Here is a 24,233-nt window from a genome sequence, read left to right on the forward strand (position 1 = left end):
TGATGATGTCCCACTGAACCAACGTCTGAACGTGTGGTTCATGCATGACGGTGCTCCAGCATTTTTTCATTTACTAGTGCGCCAGCTTCTAACTTGGATGTATGATCAACATTGCGTAGGTAGAGGAGGCCCTATGCCGTGGCCTCCAACGTCTCTGGATTCCCCAGGACTGACTGAGAGGATTACCAACTAATTTCAAAGGCGAGTTCAATGTTACTTGCAGACGCATAGACAATATTTCGAACACCTACTTTCAAGTTTACAGATGCCACGTGTTCCTAGACACTGATGAACCGCAACAGAAAACGTGTTTTATCCCGACAGCGGTTGATTTGTGGACCCATGTTTATTGAAGCTCTTTAACTGCTTTTGGCCTGTGATTTTCACATATGAATTATTGACCATAATTTCTGAAACATCCTGTATTTGGCAGTCGAGGTAGCGCGCTTAGATTTTTAGACTGGATCGTCTGTGCCCCTTTATATCTTCTTGTCCACGCCAAACGAAGTGACGTAGCTCTCATGCAACTCGACACGCATTCTAGATGAGCCACTTTGTTGTCCCGATTTTCATTTTTGACCTGTCAGAGACTGAGTCCAGCCCATACCGACCGTGCGAGCACCAAGACATCGAAACCTCACTTGCCCTTCCTTACTTTTTTATTGTCCGCCTGGCATGTATATGCTCATCAGCTCATAACGACAGTAACAATAATGAGAATGACGTTACAGGCAAATGAACGACGCAGAACTGTACGCCAAATCGAGCAGCCCCCAGCAGCAATTCGTGAACAAGGTGCTGGAGGAGCTGTGGCCGGTCCTGGAGTGGCGGTGCGAGCAAGGCACTGTGCTGGACGTTGGCTGCGGCGCTGGTGACGTCACGACACACGAGCTACTGCCGCGACTGCCGCCAGGAGTCAGCGTCCTCGCTGTAGACATCAACCCCGCCATGGTAGCCAAGGCCGCAGACAGGTTCTCCGGACCACGTCTGCGCTTCCGTCAGCTGGACATTGGCACGCCGCGTATTGAAGAAACCGACGTCTGGAGGTTAGGTCCATTCCGAAAGGTCTTTTCCTTCTTCTGTCTGCACTGGGTGCAGGATCAGAGGTAAGTAGGTTCTTAATACATTGCACTAAAGTAATGATTGGTCACAATACATACGTCAAGTATGTCCCATCTGAAATGGCTAAATATGTCCGGTAATTGTACACTCTTCTTTGAACGATCTCTCTCTCTCTCTCTCTCTCTCTCTCTCTCTCTCTCTCTGCACCATCAGTCCTACCTGGTAAGTCCTGCACTAACGACAAATACTCAAGCATCAGTCAAAAGAGAGTTTTTTTTGAGCTATTCATTTTGTTTTTCCTTAGAGTTCTTCCTGTGAATGTCAGTCAGGCTGTAAGACGTTGTGGTCTCCTGACCTTCATTGCTTACATATTCTGCCCTCACAATCATATTCCGCACATCAAGACGCTTCATTCGAACCCAAACTCGATAAGATAACGTCAATGTTGTATGAATTCATGTAAACTATATGCACTTAACAAGTAAGCGCACCGTGGTTGAAATACTCAAGGCTGGCATACACACATACATTCCAGACACGACAGTCACAGAAGCTTTTAGTTCGGGAGAGAAACTGCACAACGGGACGCCGGTCGCTTCAGAGGACGACCCAGCCTATGTCGGCCGGTGACCACCCGTGTAGCGGACAGCGTGGGCCCGAGTGAAAGGTGGGAACAACCCCGTGTTCGGCTTAAAAGCAAAGTCCACTACATTGTGTGGGAGCGGCCAGCCTACGCATTCTTTACACATAGCACGCAGTTTCAGAGATTTTCACAGGGAGACAGCAAACGCCAAATGCCAATGCTACAGGTTTCCGGATTGGTCGCCTTAAACGAAATGTCATTCTCCGTTTTAGAAGAGCAATGATGATTGGCAGACGATATTTCTGAAGCCTTGAGCTGAAGGAATAATGGAAGGGACCGAAAGATATACCCCTTCACGTCTGGTGTGGAGAGGTGCCATTCCGTTGTCGCTCTTGGAGCGAGGAACAAGTCTCTCCTCGGTACTTCACTGTGAGAACACCTCTGTCAAGAGCGAATCGAAGTGCTATTCTTTATTGAGTCCTTGCGATTAAGCGTTATTCACTGTGTTGGCTGACACACTTATTGTGCGGTGTGAATGGACGGAGTTAAAGTTAAACGACTACGAGAGAATTTTGAGTGGCATCGCGGTGGACTGGTTATCTGACCGGTGTACCACGCCAATAGTTAGACTAGGGGCGAATAGGAATCCTTGACTTCATCAAGGCATAGGGAGAGTTTGATTGGCGAAGGTCAATCCAGATACAACGAGAGTTATCTTATTTGTCAGCAGCGAGCGGCGCAGACAGCAGTCATCGCAGCTTACGGTATTGTGCGTTACAGCTATTGCGAGCCCCATATTTCCTCCACAAGTGTACACTTCACTGCATTTCACACGCGACAGCCTCGACTGTACCTAGCAACATTCTAAAGGATAATTATTCAAGTTGAGTATGCACGCCTCTCAGCCATTCTGCCAAGTCATCAACCATCTTAAACTTTGTATAGAAATTTCATTAGCGAATCCTATCCTTGAGAGTTAACTTCACATCCCGAAAAGAACCAGGATATAACTTGTTCAATTCATAACTAAAAGTGCCATTGTAATTTCTCAGAATTTTTGCAAAATAAATAATAACTTTCGTTAGTTTCATGTTTTTCTTACACTAACTAGCACTACTCCAGTACCCAAGTATCCCACTAGTTACGTAAGAAATTTTGTGAATTTTTGTGTCATTTCCTTACAGCGGACGACTCCAGAAGATATTTATTGCTGAAAGTTTTACAGGCATTTCTCTTTAGAACGTTAGGAGCGTCTGTTTGACTTCTGTAGTAGTGTAGGGGTGGAAATTGCATCTTGCAGGAGCCACAGGGTAAAGGGTACATCTCAGATTAATCCGTTGCGCAGAATAACAGAATATCAGATCAGCCCCACACCTCAGAAGGCGTTTGCTTTTCATGCACTTACAAGGAGGCCACCCAGCAATCGCACTTTGGTAACTTTTTATATTTCTAGTACTTGAAGCTTGGAACTCAAAGAATCTCTCCCATCACCCTTTAGGTGCAACTCTCATAAATTCTCGCGGAAATTAACTTTGAAGTTTCTCGACCATCCTTACTGGGCCAAAACAAGGACATTTTCCGACAAGCAGCGTGGCTCTGTGAAAGTGCCCGCATTCCACCTGGCGGGCCTGGGTTTGGCTCCCACTGAAATCAAATTTTTAAATAAAGGTGCATGTTCTGCGAGCATTTATGTGAAGTGTAGAATATATACACACAGCAAAAACGTTCTGCATTACCTCGGTTCCGAGAGTTCCGGAACCTGTACAGAAAAATGGAATAGAGATCAACATAAACATCATTTCCGCCATTTCTCATGAAAACCACACATTGCATGTTGTACCAAAATACAGCGAGACCTTCAGAGGTGGTGATGCAGATTACTGTACACACTGGTACCTCTAATACCCAGTAGCACGCCCTCTTGCGTTGGTGCATGCCTGTATTCGCCGTGCCATTTTCAGTCTATCCCAGTCATGTTCGATTGGTGTTTATGTCTGGAGAAGATGCTAGTAGAGCGATGTCGTTATCCTGAAGGAAGTCATTCACAAGATGTGCACGATGGGACCGCAACTTGTTATCCACGAAGTCGAATGCCTCGCCAATATGCTGCCGATATGGTTGCACTACCGGCCGTAGGATGTCATTCACGTACCTTACAGCCGTTACGGCGCCTTCTATGACCACCAACGGCGTACGTCGGTCCCACATAATGCCACTCCAAAACAGCAGGGAACCTCCACCTTGCTCTGCACTCGCTGGACAGTGTGTGTAAAGCGTTCAGCCTGACCGGGTTGCCTCCAAACACGTCTCCGGCGATTGTCTGGTTGAAGGCATATGAGACACTCATCGGTAAAAAGAACGTGATGCCAATCCTGAGCGGTCCATTCGGCCTGTTGTTGGTCCCATCTGTACCGCACTGCATTATGTCGTGGTTGCAAAGATGGGCCTCGCCATGGACGTGGGGAGTGAAGTTGCGCATCATGCAGCCTATTGCGCACAGCTTGAGTCGTAACACGACGTCCTGTGGCTGCACGAAAAGCATTATTTAACATGGTGGCTTTGCTGTCAGGGATTCTCCGAGCCGTAATCCGTAGGTAGCGGTCATCCACAGCAGTAGTGGCCTTTCGGCGACCTGAGCGAAGGATGTCATCGACTCTTCCTGTCTCTCTGTATCTCCTCCATGTCTGAACAACATCGCTTTGGTTCACTCCAATACACCTGGACACTTCCCTTGTTGAGAGCCCTTACTCTCCCAAAGTAACAATGCGGACGCGATCGAATCGCGGTATTGACCATCTAGGCATGGTTGAACTACAGACAACACGAGCCGTGTACCTCCTTCCTGGTGGAATGACTGGAACTAATCGGCTGTCGGCCCCCCTCCGTCTAATAGGCACTGCTCAAGCATGGTTGTTTATATCTGACGGTGGTTTTAGAGACATCTCTGAACAGTCAAAGGGCTGTGTCTGTAATACAATATCCACCGTCAAGGTCTATCTTCAGGAGTTCTGGGAACTGGGGTGATGCAAAACTGTTTTTGAAGTGTGTAAAAGAAACAAAAAGTCGATAGCGCTTGAGACTGGTAATTGCTGGATAGTCTCATTTTGGTCATTACTTTTTTCGTTTCCTCCCATTTATTACGTATATTTACGTCATTTAATTATAAAATTCTTGAAATATACGCTAACACATCTAATTGTAACTTTATGAAAAACACTCGTGTTGTTATTTGTAACTACATAAGTAAAATAATGCAGTTATCAGTCTGAAGATTGTTTTGAACACAGTGCTTTACACTGATGAGTCAAAACATTATGACCACCTGTTTAATAGTGCGTTGTTTCATTTTTCAAACACAGGACATCCGAGATTCTGTTTGGCAGGGACTCTACAAGTCCTTGCCAGGATTCCAGAAACATGTGGCACCAGATGCCTAGGCACAAGTTAAGCAATTCCCGCAAATCACGAGATGGTGGTTTACAGGCATGCAGCTGGCGCCTGATGTGTTTTCCAGTGGCACAAATCAGGCATATTTACTGGCCAAGACATCAATATGAGGTCACTATAATGCTCCTCAAACCTGCTGGAAGATGTCATGGGGGGGGGGGGGGGGGACTTCAAGCATGAAGCCATGCAGGTGATTTGCAACAATGTTTACGTAGGGCACTGCTGTCACGACGCCTTCGATTACCTCCACAGATACCATGAAAGCCCAGCTCATAATTCTGCCCTCACTGGCCTGCATCTGTGGCGTGGTGCGTGTTTCGTGCAGCCATTCACCCGGATGACGGCGTCTAAGGACCTAACCATAGAACTGATGTAACAATACGGGCGGCACGTTCCTACCGATTTACAGTAAAAATTCAGCAATGCAGTGCCCACTACAATCATAACTGACGATGTCGTTGGGTCAATAATATAGGGGTCGTGTGATGCGGAGGTCCATGTTCAACAATGGCCTCTGAACGGTGTGCTCTGAAACACTTGTGTCTGCACCAGCGTTGCCCTATGTCGGCAGATATGCCACAAATCGCTGCCTAAGGCGGATTATACGAGGTTTGTCCGGAAAATACGTATAAATGTTGAATAATGTCTTTATGTTACAAGTTGCAGTCACCGCCAGGTGGGACTACTGATGTAATCAATCCCATCAACGCTCAGTTTGAGCCAGAGCACTCTGCGTGAAGGTGGGAGTGTGCGGCAGCTTGTTGACAGTTACCCTTTTTCACCTGCCGTCGGCATGGAGCTCTCTCTGATTGAGGAACAGCGCGTCAACGTCAAGTTTCTTGCAAAGCTAGGCAAGAATGACCGTGAGATTTTTGAGTGTTTGAAACAGGTTTACGGAGACAATTCTCTGAAGGAACCAACCGTGAACAAGTGGTTAAAAAGGTTCCGGGATGGCTGAGAAGAAGTAAACGATGACCCTCGCCCAGGACGCCCGTCGACATCGAGTTCCGATGCAAATGTTGAACGAATTCGGGCTTGTGTTCTTAAAGACCGTAGATTGACAGTCAGAATGATTGCTGACGAGCTGTCAATCCCCAAAACAATCGTTCACGAAATCCTGACACAAAAACTTGAAATGAAGAAATTGCGTGCGAAAATTGTGCCGAAGCTCTTGACGCCAGAACAAAAAGCAAAGAGGGTTGAGTGCTGTGAGGATTGGTTGGAAGCAGAGGAACGAGAGGACTTTCTCAACCGAGTCATCACTGGAGACGAGTCCTGATTTTACGAATTCAATGTGGAGCTCAAATCTCAAAGCAAGGGATGGAAACTAGCAGGAGAACCGAGAACAAAAAAGTCGCGAAAATCAAGGTCCAATGTGAAGACAATGTTGATTGTTTTCTTTGATTCTAGGGGCATTGTTCACAAGGAATTTGTCCCTCCCGGCCAGAGAGTGAACGGAAATTTTTACGTTGATGTTCTGACACGTCTCAGAACCCGTGTGGCCCGAGTTCGACCGGAGTTGGCAAAAGGGGCAGCTGGATCCTTCATCACGACAATGCGCCCGCTCACACGTCGCTCGTTGTGCGCGAGTTTTTGACCCGAAGCTCAATCACCGTGACAGACCACCCGCCTTATTCACCCGATTTAGCCCCGTTTGACTTCTTCATGTTCCCGAAATGCAAAATGGTGCTTCGGGGGCGGCACTTGGGATCTTGGGAGATGTGGAAGCATCAATGCGGAAACGACACGGCAACTGAACAACATCACAACTGAAGACTTTCAGCAATGTTATCAACAGTGGAAACGGCGTTGGCAGAAGTGTATCGCATCTCAGGGCGATTACTTTGAAGGAGGCCATATTGTAATACCTGAATAATTGTAAAATAAAGTTATTATTCAACTTTTATACGTATTTTCCGGACAAACCTCGTACAGTGGGGGATCTTCCGACCTCTACGTTTTGTGATGAGACTGGTCGTCCAGTGCCATACAGCCTACTCGTTATTTCACCATCCTTCAATGATTTTCCGTAGGTGCTCACGACAGTTGTACGTCTATAGGCGACCAGCTTCGCCGTTTCAGAGATTCTCGTTTCCAGCCGCAGCGCCACAACAATGTGCCCTTTGTCAGAACTGCTTATATGAGTGGATCTCCACATTTGCGGGCCGTATCTTCGCTATAATGACTACCCATTCGTCTCTCTCCGCTTACTTTCATGCTTATTGCATCACATGCCCGCAACAGCACCGGAAGGCATCCAAGCTCGTGTTGGGCAGTTATCATAATGTTGTGGCTCATCAGTGTAGTAAGCATGGTCCTGTTGGAGGTGGTACGCCGTTGCCTTCCTCTGACCTTTGAAAAGAATTATCCAGCCAGTTATTTGGGGATCTAAAGTTTAATGTGGATTCCGAATTTTCCAGAGATGAAAGAAGAGACAAGTGACAGATAAAAATTCTAGGATTATATCACAGACAAAAATCGTCTTCATTGCAGAAACAAATTCTTTATCATCGATCTTTTATAAAAGTTTGTTAATCAACATTGTTTAAATAAAAAAAATACAAATTTATCTATTTCTTTGTTGTTGAGTTCTGCGGCTGTGGATTATATTATTTTAATCAATACAGCAACCTGCCACTCACTTTGCTATTTATTTTTGCCTAAGGTAATATGCGATTCGGACATCCACCCATCTTCAGTTAGCGTACTGCATGTTTGAGTCTTCAAAATGGTTCAAATGGCTCTGAGCACTATGGGACTCAACTGCTGAGGTCATTAGTCCCCTAGAACTTAGAACTAGTTAAACCTAACTAACCTAAGGACATCACAAACATCCATGCCCGAGGCAGGATTCGAACCTGCGACCGTAGCGGTCTTGCGGTTCCAGACTGCAGCGCCTTTAACCGCACGGCCACTTCGGCCGGCTTGAGTCTTCAGAACGTACACAGTTACAATATCGACAGCAAACTGGATGCTGCAGCTGCTCTGCGCAAAATAACAAATTTGTTTAGCTACTACACTTCACGAGTTGTATATTTGCGATATATCGTTTTTTAGGTGTACTTAACCTGATACTCAGCTTCTTGTTATCCCAATTTGCGCGTTTATGAATGTGTCGTAACCACTTATATTTTGCACAAAAACAGCCCAGTATCCGCCACGTTGGCAACTGACATCTTTGCTTATGTCCTAAAAAAAGTCTGCCGTCAATGATTATACAGGGTAAGTAAAAAACGAGTTACAAATTTAAGTGACATAAAATTTTATTGACATTACTTACAAAATCGGTGGATGTGTCATTCTGTAGTGAAGAACTTCAAGTTTCACATAACAGTGTCAAGTGTCATTTTGGTTCGATGTGACTACAGTTTGTGATGTGGCAAACTTCACACCGGTACGTAATCAATTTCTTACCACACTCGATGCAGCAAATCGCACGTAACTTATGCAGCGGCAGTGTAGATTCGTTTTTTCAGGTCGGATAAATTGTTTGATAGCGGAGGAACATACACACAGTCTTTAATGAAACCCCAGAGAAAGAAATCCAGTTGTGTCAAGTCTGGGGAGCGAGGTGACCATGCGATTGTCCCTTTACGGCCAATTCACCAACCTGGAAAGCGATTATCGAGGAAACATCGAACTTCCGTGAGGAAATGTGGTAGTGCACCGTCTTCCTGATGGTAAACCATCCCATTTCAGTCATCTTCATCGATTTCATGAAACCAAAACACATGGTGAATACACTCTGCGCCACTGAAAGTAGCCATTTTAAGTGTGCACTACACTGGTGCTCCTAGTGGCGGAATGGGGTATTTATGCACCATATGAACCAAAACTGACATTGTCTGCTACAAAATGACGCCTACGCCGATTGTATAAGTTATCGCAATAAATTTCTATATTATTCCAAAGTTGTAATGTCCTTTTTGACTCACCCTGTATTTTGCTTACAGGTCAAAATTATATTTTGCTTATAGGTTCTGTATGACTAAAATTAGATTGTATGGAATATTATAAAAATATCTTGGGAAATTACATTAATCTTATATAGATAAGCACCATCTGTGAACAACCTCTATCAGGTTGATTAAAATTCTTTCAGAGTGTTGTACTGCTTCGTTGTATAAAATACTTTAAAATCTAAGCAAATTAAACCTCTTGCAGACTGCGATCTTGCCCTTTCTTTTTTATTTTTCCTCGGAAGGTGATAATGTCTGCTGTATCTGTCAGGCTAATGGGAGAAATTTTTGTCAAAGTTATAGATGTATTTTTTGATAGAATCATCAGATATCCAAGTCAACTTTTGCAGTGGTCCATGTTACACCATAGGTGCAGACATAAGAAACCTAAAGGGCTTAGTTATAGAGAAGGCTATTTACGCATGCATCAAGAATGTGCTTAATTCATTAGACAGTAAATTACAATATACTGGTACATTTTGTGATCTGTCATAGGTATTTCACTGTGTGAGCCACAATATCCTTTTAATAAAATTACGATATAATGCTGTAACAAAAAATTCTGCAAAATGGGTTAAATTGTATCTGTCTAATAGGAAACAAAGGTTTCAGTAGGAAACAGTCCTGTATTAAGCAATAAGGCATCATCTATCTAGGAAATAATTGCATGCAGCGTCCTGCAATGTTTCATCATAGGCCAAATTCTTTATTTTATGTTTGTTAATGACCTTTCATTAGTAACATTACCAAATAGTAAGTTGATTTGTTTTCATATGATACAAAAATTGCAATAAATCGCAAAGCAAGATTAATTTTAAAAATATCAGTTAACGATGGTTAGATGGATATTGATAACGATCCCTAGTTAATTCTTTCTCACTAAACTTAAAAAGAAACCCCGCTGTACAGAACTCAAAACTTGTAAGAGGATTCCCCTGCAGTATGCGCCTCAAAGAAAATGAGCAGATAGATGTGTTTGACATTGTTAACTCCTTCAAGTTACAACTTGATAACAAATTTAATTAGTGTGTACATAAAATCTAACTTCTGTACATTCTCGGTGCAAAAATATGATCAGTGTAAATGGGTATCATAAACTGATTTTTCTCTTTGACGATGCATGGTTACAGTATCCAAAGAATAATCAGAACTGCCTCACCACATTTTACATTTACCTGCTTTGCGACAAGTTCGTTACTACCTTTTTAAACGAAATATTGCATTGCCTAATGATTTACGAAATGGGATGTACCATACCTCTAGCTCCAAGTCCGGTAATTTGCATCGTGCGAACATAATGACGTCGGAAACCTTTCCACATGGATCACCTGACTAGAAATGACAGCTCCGCTAATGTGCTGCCCTTTTATACCGTGTGTCTGCGATACTATCGCCATCTGTATATGTGCATATCGCTGTCCCATGACCTGTCACCTCACAGTATCTGTCACATGGGTTGTGTACCTGGCAAATAGCTGGGGAAGGGTATTTCAGAGTATGTGAGTGTGCTGCAGCGATAGTGAAAATTGACGGCTATTAATTGTTGTGCAGTTTGGGTTAGGAGCACTACATTTGGTCGATAGAAGACATATTTCTAAGAAGGTATATTAGGCTACAGCACGCTATCCAGTCTGTGATGGATGCAGTAGTTTGTTTCACTGGGGGGACTGCAGTGGCGTGGGTGTTGGGAAAGTAGATCAGGCTCATCAGTGGTTATGTAGGATTTGCAGCAGAGATAGGAAGATAGTGGAACAGGAGGGGAAAATTGCTGCCCTTCAGGCTGAGCTAGATCAGGCTAGGGAAGATCTGAACAGGTTAAGGAGGGAGAAGGGCAAAGAGAGGTGGGAAGTGGCAACAGGTAGCAGAAGGAACAGGCCTAGAACTAAGTCTGACAGTTTTGTGGTGAATGTCAAAAATAAGTTTGACCTGTTGCTTCAGTTAGAAACTGATGAGCCTCAAGCAGAGGTAGGTGTAGACAGGACACAACAAACTTTCAATAGGAAATTGAAAAAGAATGTAGGAAAGTCATCGAAAAGGAAGAAAGTTTTGTTGTTAGGCAGTTCTCATGCCAGAGGTGTAGGCCAACTTCTGCAGGAGGAATTAGGACCAGAATACCAGGTCACAATTTTTTTCAAACCAAGTGCTAGTCTGGATCAGGTGATAGAGGATTTAGGTTCACTCTGTAAAGGATTTACCAGGGAAGACACCGTGGTTATTGTGGGAGGGCTAGGGAACATCATCGACAGAGATCCTGGGTACAGTATAGAGTGTGACCTGGTAAAGATTGCGTCGGCATCGAGACACACCAATGTTGAATTTGTATCTGTCCTGAGACGCCATGACCGGCTTCATTTGAACTCTTCTGTTGGGAGAGTTAATTTGGAGTTGAAGCGGCTGCTTGGGTCGGGTGCGGGGGCTCATATTGGTGTGGGTCCTGTTGATTATCTCAGTTGGTGGGACTATACCAGGCACGGCCTACATCTCAACAGGAAAGGGAAGGGGAAACTGGCTGGGTAATAGCAGGAAATTTAAGGGGGGAGGCACTGCCATGAATGGTAAAATACCAGTGGTTACAGGTGTTGGAGCAGCACCTTTTTTAGGATAGGTATGACAGAAAGATGTCAAGTTCTACGAGAGGTCAGGATTGAAACAAATCTTCAGTTTAGGAAAGAAATTAAACAGCACAATTCTAGCACATTGGATCACCAATCACAGCTATCAATTATAAATTTTCACCAATCACCAGAAATTTTATCTCCACCAAGTTGTATCTCAGTCCTAGGTAATTGCATTGATGAACTAAAGTCACCCAACCCAATTGACATAATCTGCCTCTCTGAACACCATGTGACCACTGGTATAGGAACTAGGCCGAAGCACAACGAGAACCTCAGACAGGAGAGTACTGCAAATGTTAGAATTAGGAAAGGTTCTCATAAAAGTATAATTAAAAATAATGTAAGTATATTTCATTGAAATATTGGGAGTTTAAAGAATAAAGTAGATGAGCTTCTGGTTTGTTTAGAAGATTTAGAAGCTGAGAATGAAATAGATATACTATGTCTGTCTGAGCATCACATTGTTACTGATATGGATAAGGTAAATGTAAGTGGTTATAAGCTCTCTGCACATGTAATGAGAGAAAATATGGAGAAAGGAGGAGTTGCCATATATGTCAAAAGTTATCATTGTGCAAAAAGTATAGAAACAAAAAAGTTTTGTGTAGAGAAACATATAGAAGCATGTGCCTGTGAGCTTAAATTAAATAAAGGCACATTTATAATTGTAACTGTATATAGGTCCCCATCAGGAAATTTTCATCTATTTCTGAAAAATTTGGACTCCTTGTTGTGCTATCTGTCAGACAGGGGAAAGCAAATTATTATTTGTGGGGACTTCAATGTAGATTCTCTGAAAGAGGGTAATAGGAAAAATGACCTTGAAGTATTACTCGGTTCTTTCAATTTGACACCCGTTATTGATTTTCCTACTCGGGTGGTAAAGGATAGCAGCTCACTGATAGATAACTTCTTTATAGACCAAGATAAGTTTAACCAGATAAATGCTCAGCCTGTTGAGAATGGTCTTTCTGATCATGGTGCACAGCTAGTTACAATATATGACATAGCTCCATTCAGCAATACTAAACAGTCCTCCAAAGTAGTATGTTCAGTCAACGATTTAACAATTGCAAATTTCAGGGAAAGCCTACAGCAGTTAGACTGGGATGAGGTGTACCCTGAACCTGATGCCAATTTAAAATATAATTTATTTCATGACATTTTTGTAAATGCATTTGAAAACTGCTTCCCCAAGAAAATAGTTAAATATACTCATAAGAAACCTTGTAACAAACCATGGCTTACTAAGGGTATAAAAATATCTTGTAACCATAAAAGGGAAATGTATCTGACAGCAAGAAAGAGTAGTGACCCAGAAACTATCAAAAATTATAAAAACTACTGTGTTATATTAAGAAAAGTTATTAAAAAATCCAGGAGTATATGTATCATGTCTGAAATCAGCAACTCTGATAATAAAATTAAAACAATTTGGAATATTATTAAAAGAGAAACAGGTCAACCAAGAGCAGAGGAAGACAGTATTACCATCAAATTGAATGAAAACTTTACGAACAAAAAGTCAGAAGTTGAAAATATTTTTAATAATCATTTTCTAAATGTTGTGGATATAGTAGGATCCAGGTATTCATTAGAAGATGCTAGGCTGTTAATGGAAGAGGCCATACCTATGCAATTTGATACAATTGAAATCTCACCCACTTCTCCCTCTGAAATTAGGAAAATAATAAACTTGCTTAAAAGCAAAAACTCACATGGAATTGATGGCATTTCCAGTAAAATACTAAAAGCTTGTTCTCAACAGATAAGTAAGATTCTCAGCCACCTGTGTAATAGCTCTCTGGAACAGGGCATTTTCCCTGATAGACTGAAATATGCTATTGTTATACCTTTGCATAAAAAGGGGGATAGATCTGATGTCAACAATTACCGTCCAATCTCCCTTCTAACAGCTTTATCCAAAATTTTTGAGAAAGTAATGTATTCAAGAGTAGCTTCACATATCTGTAAAAATGAAGTACTAACAAAATGTCAGTTTGGTTTCCAGAAAGGTTTTTCAACAGAAAATGCCATATATGCTTTCACCAGTCAAATTTTGAATGATCTGAATAACCGAACACCACCCATTGGGATTTTTTGTGATCTCTCAAAGGCTTTTGATTGTGTAAATCATGAAATTCTGCTAGACAAGCTCAAGTATTGTGGCATGAGTGGGACAGTGCACAAATGGTTTAATTCGTACCTAACTGGAAGAGTGCAGAAAGTTGAAATAAGTAGTCCTCGTAACATGCAAAGATCAGCACATTCCTCAAACTGGGGAACTATCAAGAATGGGGTTCCACAAGGGTCAGTCTTGGGTCCTTTGTTGTTCTTATTGTATATTAATGACTTGCCATTCTATATTCATGAAGAGGCAAAGTTAGTTCTCTTCACTGATGATACAAGTATAGTAATCACACCTGAGAAACAAGAATTAACTGATGAAATTGTCAATACTGTCTTTCAGAAAATTACTAAGTGGTTCCTTGTAAACGGTCTCTCACTGAATTTTGATAAGACACAGTACATACAGTTCCGTACAGTGAATGGTATGATGCCATTAATAAATATAGACCTTAATCAGAAGCATATAGCTAAGGTAGAATATTCCAAATTTTTAGGTATGTCCATTGATGAGAGATTAAATTGGAAGCAACACATTGATGATCTGCTGAAACGTTTGAGTTCAGCTACGTATGCAATAAGGGTCATTGCAAATTTTGGTGATAAACATCTTAGTAAATTAGCTTACTACGCCTATTTTCACTCATTGCTTTCATATGGCATCATATTTTGGGGTAATTCATCACTGAGGAATGAAGTATTTATTGCACAAAAGCGTGTAATCAGAATAATAGCTGGAGTCCACCCAAGATCATCCTGCAGACATTTATTTAAGGATCTAGGGATATTCACAGTAGCTTCTCAGTATATATACTCTCTTATGAAATTTGTTATTAACAACCAAACCCAATTCAAAAGTAATAGCAATGTGCATAACTACAATACTAGGAGAAAGGACGATCTTCACTATTGAAGATTAAATCTAACTTTGGCACAGAAAGGGGTGAATTATACTGGCACTAAAGTCTTTGGTCACTTACCAAATAGTATCAAAAGTCTGACAGATAACCAACAAGTATTTAGGAAGAAATTAAAAGAATTTCTGAATGACAACTCCTTCTACTCCATAGAGGAATTTTTAGATACAAATTAAGAAAAAAAAGAAAAAACACAAAAATATTAAAAAAATAAAAATAAAAAATAAAGAAAAACAAAAAAACACAAAAAAATAAAGTTGTTATATTAACTTAAGTATGTTGTTAAATTAACCTAATTATGACATGTATTGGAAAATTCGACTCGTTCCACATCATTACGAAATATCGTATTCATGATCCATGGAACTAGTATTAATCTAATCTAATCTAATCTGACAACAGTTCGAAATTGAGTCTTTTATTTATCATCATGGTGCTGCTGTTCACAGTGCAAGGGACACCACTTTGCATTTCAAATGAACACACGCTTCTGAGAGTTAGTGCCCAAAAGCCACTGATACCAGCACTTTTCGGTGTCGGCATTCCAGGGATTGTTCTAATGTCAGCACATTTTTCTGCCACTCAGACAACACTACTTTTTTTTTTTTTTTTAAAAAAAAAAAAAAATCTTTATTCCATTGAATTATTTCTTACATATTAACCCACCACCTAATACATTAGTGGGTCTTAATTCTCTACATTACATTTTTATTGAATATTAGCAGCATTTATACTTCTATTCTAGTGTTAGTAACTTACTTGCTACAGGAAATAAGAGTTAGTTTCTTTGTTGGGTAAGATCTACTTTTACGCTTGCTAACTAATCTAGGGACTACCTCCTGCAGCGTTACAGGCGTGCCAGATGTTTATATAAACCTACTGTGTGGCCGTGCCCACTGAGCTAATCCCAGTGAGCATGCCCCTGGCACTGGGCTGGCCTTTTGAAGATCGCTGCAAGTTCTGTTAAGATTTTCTATCTACTATCTACTTAAGGTCTAACTATTGCTAAGTCATGATCGGTGCGCAACTGTCGAATCCGGGTGTTGGCGCTCCCTCCCCCTGTTCCGGAGCGTGGCGGATTCCTACCGTCACGGCGATTGGCCAGTCCACGCCCCGGCGGAATGGGATGGGTCGCCTTCAGTTATGTCATGTCCGGTTGTTCAAGTGTTTTCCCTTAAATATTCCCGCAGGACCTTTGCTGATACCTCGCTGGCAAGGCGGTTTACTATGTTGAATGTGGTGGGATCTCTGATTAATTGATACGTATTGTTGTGAGGCAACTGGCTTCTTAGGTCACTGGCTACATCATCGAAGATGGGGCACTCATAGATCACGTGGTCCGGAGTACCCCATTCAGCTCCGCAGTCACACGAGGGGGTAGCCCTTTTCCCGAATCGGCATAGATATGCCGGATACGGTCCATGTCCTGTGAGGAAGTGCAACAGTCCCTTACTTGGCTGGAAATGCGATAGTTGGAAGCGTTCTTTAATATTTGGGAGCAGCTGGTAAGTCCTTCGGCCTGTTGTGTCAGCATCCCAGAGTTCTTGCCATAACTCTTCTCCTCTCCTCTTAATGGCAAACTTGTCCCCCACCCGCACTCCCAAGATACTTTCAGTCTTATCTACATCTCCTCTTTTAACCCAGTACCAGGCTGCCTGTTCCCGGATTTTGATATCCAGGGGACACACCCCCATAAGTACTAGTAGTGCCCCTCCCGGAGATGTTCTGTACGCTCCGATGGAGCGCAAAAGCATGTTGCGTTGCACCCTCCTCACAGACATAGCGGGCACAACCCTCGTGAGCCTGTGTGCCCACACTCCGGAGCCGTAACCCATGATAGAGACAAGAATGGTATTGTGATATAACTTAATGAGTTCTGGTGGGAGATGGAATCTACTGTGTCCTATTGTGATTAAGTTGTTTAGAGCTTCGAGTGATTTTTGTGTTGCTGTTTCTATATGTTTGGCGAAATTCCACCTTTCGTCGATTATAACCCCTAAATACCGGGCCTCACGACGCCGAATCACTGGTGAGCCCTCGATTCTTACTGTTGGATTTCTGGCCAATTGGCCTTTCAGTAATAGGTATGTAGACTTGTTAGGCGCAATGGTCATTTTCGTGTTCTGGCACCACTGCGTGAGAATTGATAATGTCCTATTGATTTTGGGTTCGAGGTCCTCGCGACTTCGGCCGCCAACCAGCAGAAGGAGGTCGTCAGCGTAAGCTATCGCCTCTAGCACGTCCACACTGTTTTCCAAGCTCTCCAGAAGAGGCTCCATATTTATGTCCCAAAAGAGTGGCCCCAGGACAGAGCCCTGTGGACACCCCTTCGTGATCTTCTTGCCTATTCGCTCGCTAGGGGACGATAGCCAGACCTCTCTTTCCATACAATAGCTCCTGAGACAGCCGTATAGCGGCCCTGGACACTCCTTCTCCCGCAGGCAGGAGAAGAGCGAAGGCCACCACAGGTTGTCAAAGGCGCCACTGATATCCACCATGATGCCAACTATGTACTTGTGCGGAGACGACCCACAGACCTCGGATGCGAGGGCAATTGCGTCACACGCAGATCGCCCCTGCCGAAAACCGAATTGCCTGTCACTCATCCCGCACAGCACTCGGTGTGCTGTCAGTCTGTCAGCTAGTAACTTCTCCAGCAGTTTGCCCAACAGGTCCAACAGACAGATGGGTCTGTAAGATTTAGCTTCTTTAGGGTCTTTGTCTTGCCCCTTTTTGATGATTACAACGTTGGCCTGCTTCCAGATTTTAGGGAATGTTCTGAGGCGCAGGGCCTCATTGTAAATTCTTGCTAAAGGTGTCACTAGTTGAGGAGCGAGGTACTGCACCACCTCCGCGATGATGCCGTCTGGTCCTGGGGCCTTTCCTTTCTTTAACGATTTAATGTGGGCTGCAACTTCTTCTTCAGAGAAAGGGTACACCATGATGTTATTCTCATAGTCTACTTGCAGAGCCTGCCTAATTAGGCGTTGTTCTTCTGTGTCCTCTTCCTCTTCATCATCAGGGAGGAGTTGGTGGAGAAGGACCTCAGCAGTTTCCTGCCAAGACCCAGTCATCCGATTTCCATCCCTGATTGTGGAGAGCACCATTGGCGACCTGATTTTTTCCCTTACTATTTTGTAAGGAGTGCCCCAGGGATCAATAGCCAATTGGCTGTGCACATATTTTTTCCAGCTTTCCAGCCTGACTGTTCGCAGTTCTTTCTGAAACTGCTCTTTGGCTTCCCTGTATGTTTGCAGCCATCTTTGTTTTTCTTCCCAGACGACACTTCGCTGGTAATACCTCCTCGCCCTCCTGACAGACTGACGCATCTGCCCTAGTTCCGCAGACCATGGTGATGGAGAAGCCGCAACGGCTCTCCTCCTGGTTGGTACAGCGGCCTTTACCGCCCTGGTAAGAGCGCCCACCAGATCTTCGGCGTGTTTGTTGACGTCATCGTCATCTTCCGGCCATGTCGGAGGGTCAAACTCTCCTGCGAGACGCTCCCAATTGGTCTTGTTATAATTTAGTTGTACCTCCCACCCTATGTCCCAGTGGCGCTCCTGATCTGTGATTGTGAATGTGATCAGGTTGTGATCGCTGGTAGTGTCTCCGTCAGTAACAGTCCAGTTTTGTATATTGGCAGCGATATTGGCTGTCATCATTGTGATGTCAATATTGGTTCCATTCCCTCCCCCTCCTGTGTAGGTGGGGGGGTTTCCAGGTCTGTTGGCAATGAGGAGTTGTAGAGACATAATAGTCTCTTCCAGCTTGCTTCCCCTTTCATCTCGAGTGCCACTGTGCCATAGGGGGGATTTGGCGTTCACGTCCGCCACCACAACTGCCTTTCTGCCCCTCAGCACCGTTGCCACCTGCGTAAGTTGGTCAAGGTACATGTCAATATCTGTACCGTACTGAAAGTACATATTTATTAAATATATGACGCCATTTGGTGACTGCAGTTCAATAACATTGCAGTGGTCGTCCGAGAGGTGTGAGAGCACTGTTGCCCGCAGTGCCTTGTTGATTATTATGATGGTGGCTTTCGGGTCGTCTCCAAAACTTACTACTTGCCAGCTCATGGCAGCGTAGGCTATGTTCCCCGCAAGAGAGTGTGGCTCCTGCAAACAGAGCACATCAAGACTCTTCTCCTCCACCACTCTCCGAAGTTCCTGCATGACCAGTCTACTATTGTGTGCGTTTAGCTGTCCTATCTTTATTTCTGTAACTATGGGAAATATGTGTGCACATATGATTCTGGGAAGGTTTTTGTCCCGTTGTAAGCTATTCTCCCATTGGATAGGACAGACTGATTATATATTTCCTCTAAATTAAAGGTTTCATTTCTTCTCTCAAACACCTTTCTTACTAGGTCACGCAGGGCACCGAAGTCAGTGGGGAGATTCATTGTCTTTAGTTGTACCCTGTCTACAGCCTCCATGGCCGAGAAGGTGACCTTGCGCCCGTATCTATGTCCTACCCGCACTAGATGTCGCAGTGCGGTGGTTAGGACAGCCGGCTCCTCCAGACGGGATAATTGTAGGGAATGCTCGAGATTGGGATATATTCTGACCGGATCAACCGCTGTTCTCACAGCTTTTGGTTGTCTCGAGTCAGTATTCACATTGGTGCTATTTATTTGTGTATTTGTACTAGTAACTGTATTGACCTGCACCGGCAATTCCAGCACAGGACTCCCTTGAACGAATGCCGGTCGGCCCACCGTTACAGGACGCCTGTCGCGAATTGCCTGATTTCCTGGCGTTTGCGATCCCCAGCAGTAGGGAGAGGGGGCTGCCACTTGTTCTTGTGAGTCCGTTTGGACGCACGCATCTTTCATTTTCTTTCTACCATCACTTCCTTCTGCAAGTGCTGCAAGAAATTGTTTGAATTGGGCTGCTCTTGCCGCATCCCTTCTCCTCTTGCATGGGGATTTTCTTTTAGGCATCCTGGGTGCTGTATTTGGCTCAGCCATAATCAGTTCTTGATATTAGTCTCTGCTCAAGCATCCTGTACGTCGGGCAGTTGCGACCGGAGGCATTGCAAGTCTTTTTGCCTCTCTTTATACATGGGATACAAATTGCCGGATTTTTGCAGTTTTTTCTGATGTGATTTTCTTCTCCACACCTACTTGTTATATTTAAGGGCGCTGGCCTGCTTTTCCGTCCCCTGTTCACCTGCATTGTGATGCTCTCAGTCAACCAATGAGGGGCGGGGGCGGTTGAGCGGGGTAGGTGTACTGCTTTGAGCAACATCATCACAATCTCAGCCAACTGCTGGGAAAGGAGGCACTGCTTTCGAGCTGTTCTAGCTCTGTGGTGAAAGGACCACAATTAATTTTGATAAATTGTTTGTAAAATGCAGGAGTATCTGCCTAATATGTAAATGCACCCATTCTAGTAGAAAAAGACATGTGCATCTTCACACTGTAAGTAATTAGATGACTGATGTTACGCTTTTCAAAGCTTGCAGTTTGCTATATAACAATTCTTCCTTTTTAAGAAATTGAATGAATCTAATCAATTTTAGGGATCAGCTTCTTTTGAAAATAATAACAATGGTATAAAAAATAACAATTCTTTCTTAACAATAAAAAATCTTATGATCAATAATATTTATCAGTCTTTTGTTTCTTCTTTAAAAGATGGGTTATATGCGAATACTAATGAAACCTGGCTGACATTGCCCTGTCTGTGTATATTTATTTAGAATCTATAATTCGTTGTAGAAAAACAAGGAAAAATGAAGATTAGCTCATACTGATAAGAGTCCATTGTTTTATTAGCATAAATTATTGATGAACTCAATAATTTTTTATTAATATATCATGTAAGTGAACAATATGTTTGACTATTCCATTTGCTGTTCAACTGAACCATCGTAAAACAATTTAAAATAATGCTAATATCTGGCATAACGTGAGTGGATAAGGAATATTTTTGGTTTCCTATCTGATGTACACATGTGCAGAGTTTTTGGAGTTTCTAGTCTGGAACAAGCAACATACAGTTCGTCATGAGGAAAACATGGATTTTTTAAGTGTAATCTGGCAACACTCAGGCATGTGCTTGAATTTTGTTGATTGTCATCGTGAAAGTGAGACCCACATCAAAACTGTAGTCAAATGGCGTTTGAATGTGAAGGTCAAATCAAAGGGAATCACTAGAATGTGCGGATTCAGAGCATCTTCTCCCTTACATCTGCCGTTAATCATTGTCGCACCGAGAGTCTGGTCCCATTCCACAACTGTGGCGTGTTGAGGTTCCAAAGAATCAGTGTTGCTGAGACAACTTTCCACATCAATGTGTGTGGTGGCATTTCAGAAGGCTCCAATGAATTGAGAAATTCTACTGGGTAGTTAACAGCTTGATCCTCTTCTGTAACAGTGTTGATGGATTCGTGTTTCGTAACCATACCAGGAATTTTCAACTGGATATTATTTTTGATTCGCTTGCGTTATCATTCTTTGGACTTCAAGTAGCAGGCTCACATCGCCAATTGTGATTCCTGAAGTTTTTGGCGATGTTTGGTTCAAATAGTTCAAATAGCTCTGAGCACTATGCGCCTTAACTTCTGAGGTCATCAGTCGCCTAGAACTAAGAACTAATTAAACCTAACTAACCTAAGGACATCACACACATCCATGCCCGAGGCAGGATTCGAACCTGCGACAATAGCGGTCGCTCGGCTCCAGTCTGTAGCGCCTAGAACCGCACGGCCATCCGGCCGGCTGGTGATGTTTGGAAAAACTTTCTTTTAAAGATCTTCAGTTGATGACTGTAAACAGAAGAATGGGACGTCATAGTTATTCATGTCAGGGTGCAGGAAACAAAATGAAAATAGCATTCCATTTCAAACTCAATCATCAGTTACTAATCATAGCCACAATCACCATGTGTTAATACAGAGGACTGAGGTGTCGTTCTGATTCTTCTGGTCAGTTGAACAGTATGGAAGTCGATATGCTCCAGCGCCGTCAACCAGCTAGTTACAGTAAAATAGATACCATTAAAACCTTTACCATGAAAAAAAATACATGTATGTACCAACCTTCATGGTGATTGGCCAGATGGTGTCTAAGTTCGTTAATTTCAAACAGATATACCAACATCCATTTTTATGTGTAAGATATACAGAGCAATAATTTTCAGCAATTTCTTTTCTCTATACTTATAATTTTTTTATACTTATACTCTTATATACTACTTTTTATACTTATCCTCTTATACTTGTACTCTTACACTACTTATATTTTCTATACTAATACTCTTATACTCTTATACTACTTACATTTTCTATACTTATACTCTTTTCTCTATACCGTATATAGAGAGATACAACACTGAAATAGTACCTCTTTTGTTACAATAATTTTTTATACTTCACCGATAGCTATGTTCATATTTGTAAAAATAGTACTATCAGGTATGGAGATACACTATATTTATGCTAAAACTAATAAAGAATCTACATATACTACATTTTCCATTGTATTATTAGAGAACAGAACTTTCTTCTCTGTACACAGTTACATTCTGTATATAATATTTACAATGCATGGGTAACTGGTGAACTAGCAGCTGCAAATAAAGAAAAACCACATACGCATGCATTTATACATCCACACATAGTATGTGTAGTACACATTATATTTAAAATTTATGAGTACATGCACACATAATGTACAATCAATCGCACATACACACTAACTCACACACACACACACACACACACACACACACACACACATATCACTATGTACAATGGAATACACAACCATACACTCAGTCTGCACAGATGAATCGTTTGTTATCATGGGGTGACAGTATGACTTTCAGCTGCAGTGCCACACGACGTCGCAATTTAAAGACTACTTTGTGAATCATATGCAGAACACCACCAACACTGCAAGCAGACATTTCTTATAATCCTTGATCGTGAGAGCCTTTGAGGTCACACGATGCACATCATTAGTCCGCCTTAGGGTGACACATGCACTTGTATAGTACGTGTACATTTTAGGTCTGAGTCTCACGAACTCTGCAGTGTGCATTCCATTTGCGTCGTCTTTCATTAGGTTGGTAATCTTCTTGTTCTGAGGTTTTGTACCATAAGGAATTTCAGCCGCAGGTGCAGCTGTGATAAATGTGTGGAGGTTGTACCTAATTACTTTATATGGATCGCAGCCTTGCACCAATTAGATGTGGAGCTTGGAGGGGTCCAAATACACATTCTGATATAGACACGTTTCATCACTGAAACCTTATCCATCTTCACAGTGAATGTCGTTCATTGAAGATTATGGCTTGGTGATGTAATCTCTTGCACCATAGCGCCCCTCCCTATGGTAAACTAAATGAGTTTTGTGGTGGTTTACAACATTTTCCATGGTTTTGCCGAAAACAGAATTATTCGTTAACTTATAAAGACCATTTTCAAAATCACGTCGACAGAGCCCTCTTTTCACTATTTGCTTCAACGTATTCTTTCAGACAGGGAAGCTTGAAGTAGATACTGATGATGATTCTAACAGAGTCATTACCAGGGATTTCTGTAGTGCAGAATGTATCTGTGCTTATTCCCTAGCATTGTGCAATGTGCAGATGGTTAAAATATGCCAAAGCCTCACCCACACGTTGGATCTTCTTCCCCATTCTGACGACTTCCTTGTTGGACACCTGTTGGAAGCTTCCATATGGCAGAGACTGCAGCATAGCGTGCCTTATGAGTTTGCTTACAGCCAAGTAAAGAATGTAACTCATATTTTTAGATAGCCTGTACTTCTCCTCGCTCATATGCAGGTTATTTGCCTAGGCATACCAGTGTACACACTGCTGTGTTTGGAAAGAAAGCAGCTTGTATATGTCGATTAAAAGTCTGATGCCAACAGTGTCTTTTTTACCATTGCATGCCACGAAAGTCCTTGCACAGCGTAATAGAGCGCAGGATCCAGAGTGTATGTGTCCATGCACACATTCTGAAATTTCTGAAAATTGTTCGCAAGTAGGCGTATGTCAGTGTCCACTTACAATTTATCATATTCTCCTAAATCAGGAATGTTGAACTCCAACCCAGGTGGTCATACTCAGCATCCGTTAAGGTAATGCTTGTGAATTTCCTGGTGAACGTAGTTATGTGAGGTAACGTTGTTTCGTTGAGTCTCTCCTTCGAATCCAGTTATTTGTAGGGATAGATCCGTTCTTAGTCACAAGACGAAACTTTGCATCTTCTGGATGTGTAGCTCTGGTGATATACTTGTCCTCCTGATGCATTGTATTAAAAGTTTTGAAGAAGCAGTTGCATGAAATGTGATGAATCCGAGTAGTGGTGCTCTGTTCTCGGCTTGATTTATTTGATAAATGAAATTAGGAGGGCGTGGTGGACAGAATGTTTCATTCTCTTTTCAATTTCGGTTGTTATATTTCATGCATATTACTCAGTCGACTTTCACGCTTCGCTGGCGCAAGTTTTAAAACTCTGTCACTAGAGGGCTCTGAATTATAGCGTGTAACATGGTGGCATC

General features: G+C 42.5%; 1 protein-coding gene across 1 annotated transcript in view; it reads left to right on the forward strand.

Moving 5' to 3' along the window:
- The first annotated feature begins 735 nt into the window (after positions 1-735).
- LOC124795971 (juvenile hormone acid O-methyltransferase-like) overlaps positions 736-24,233 on the forward strand; it is a 56,800-nt gene continuing 33,302 nt past the window's right edge. The window contains exon 1 of the mRNA XM_047260053.1: positions 736-1,106. Coding sequence (XP_047116009.1) covers positions 736-1,106 — 371 coding nt within the window. The remainder of the gene's footprint in view (positions 1,107-24,233) is intronic.

The sequence above is a fragment of the Schistocerca piceifrons genome, chromosome 4, assembly GCF_021461385.2.
Source record: "Schistocerca piceifrons isolate TAMUIC-IGC-003096 chromosome 4, iqSchPice1.1, whole genome shotgun sequence".
In the NCBI taxonomy this organism is placed as follows: domain Eukaryota; kingdom Metazoa; phylum Arthropoda; class Insecta; order Orthoptera; family Acrididae; genus Schistocerca; species Schistocerca piceifrons.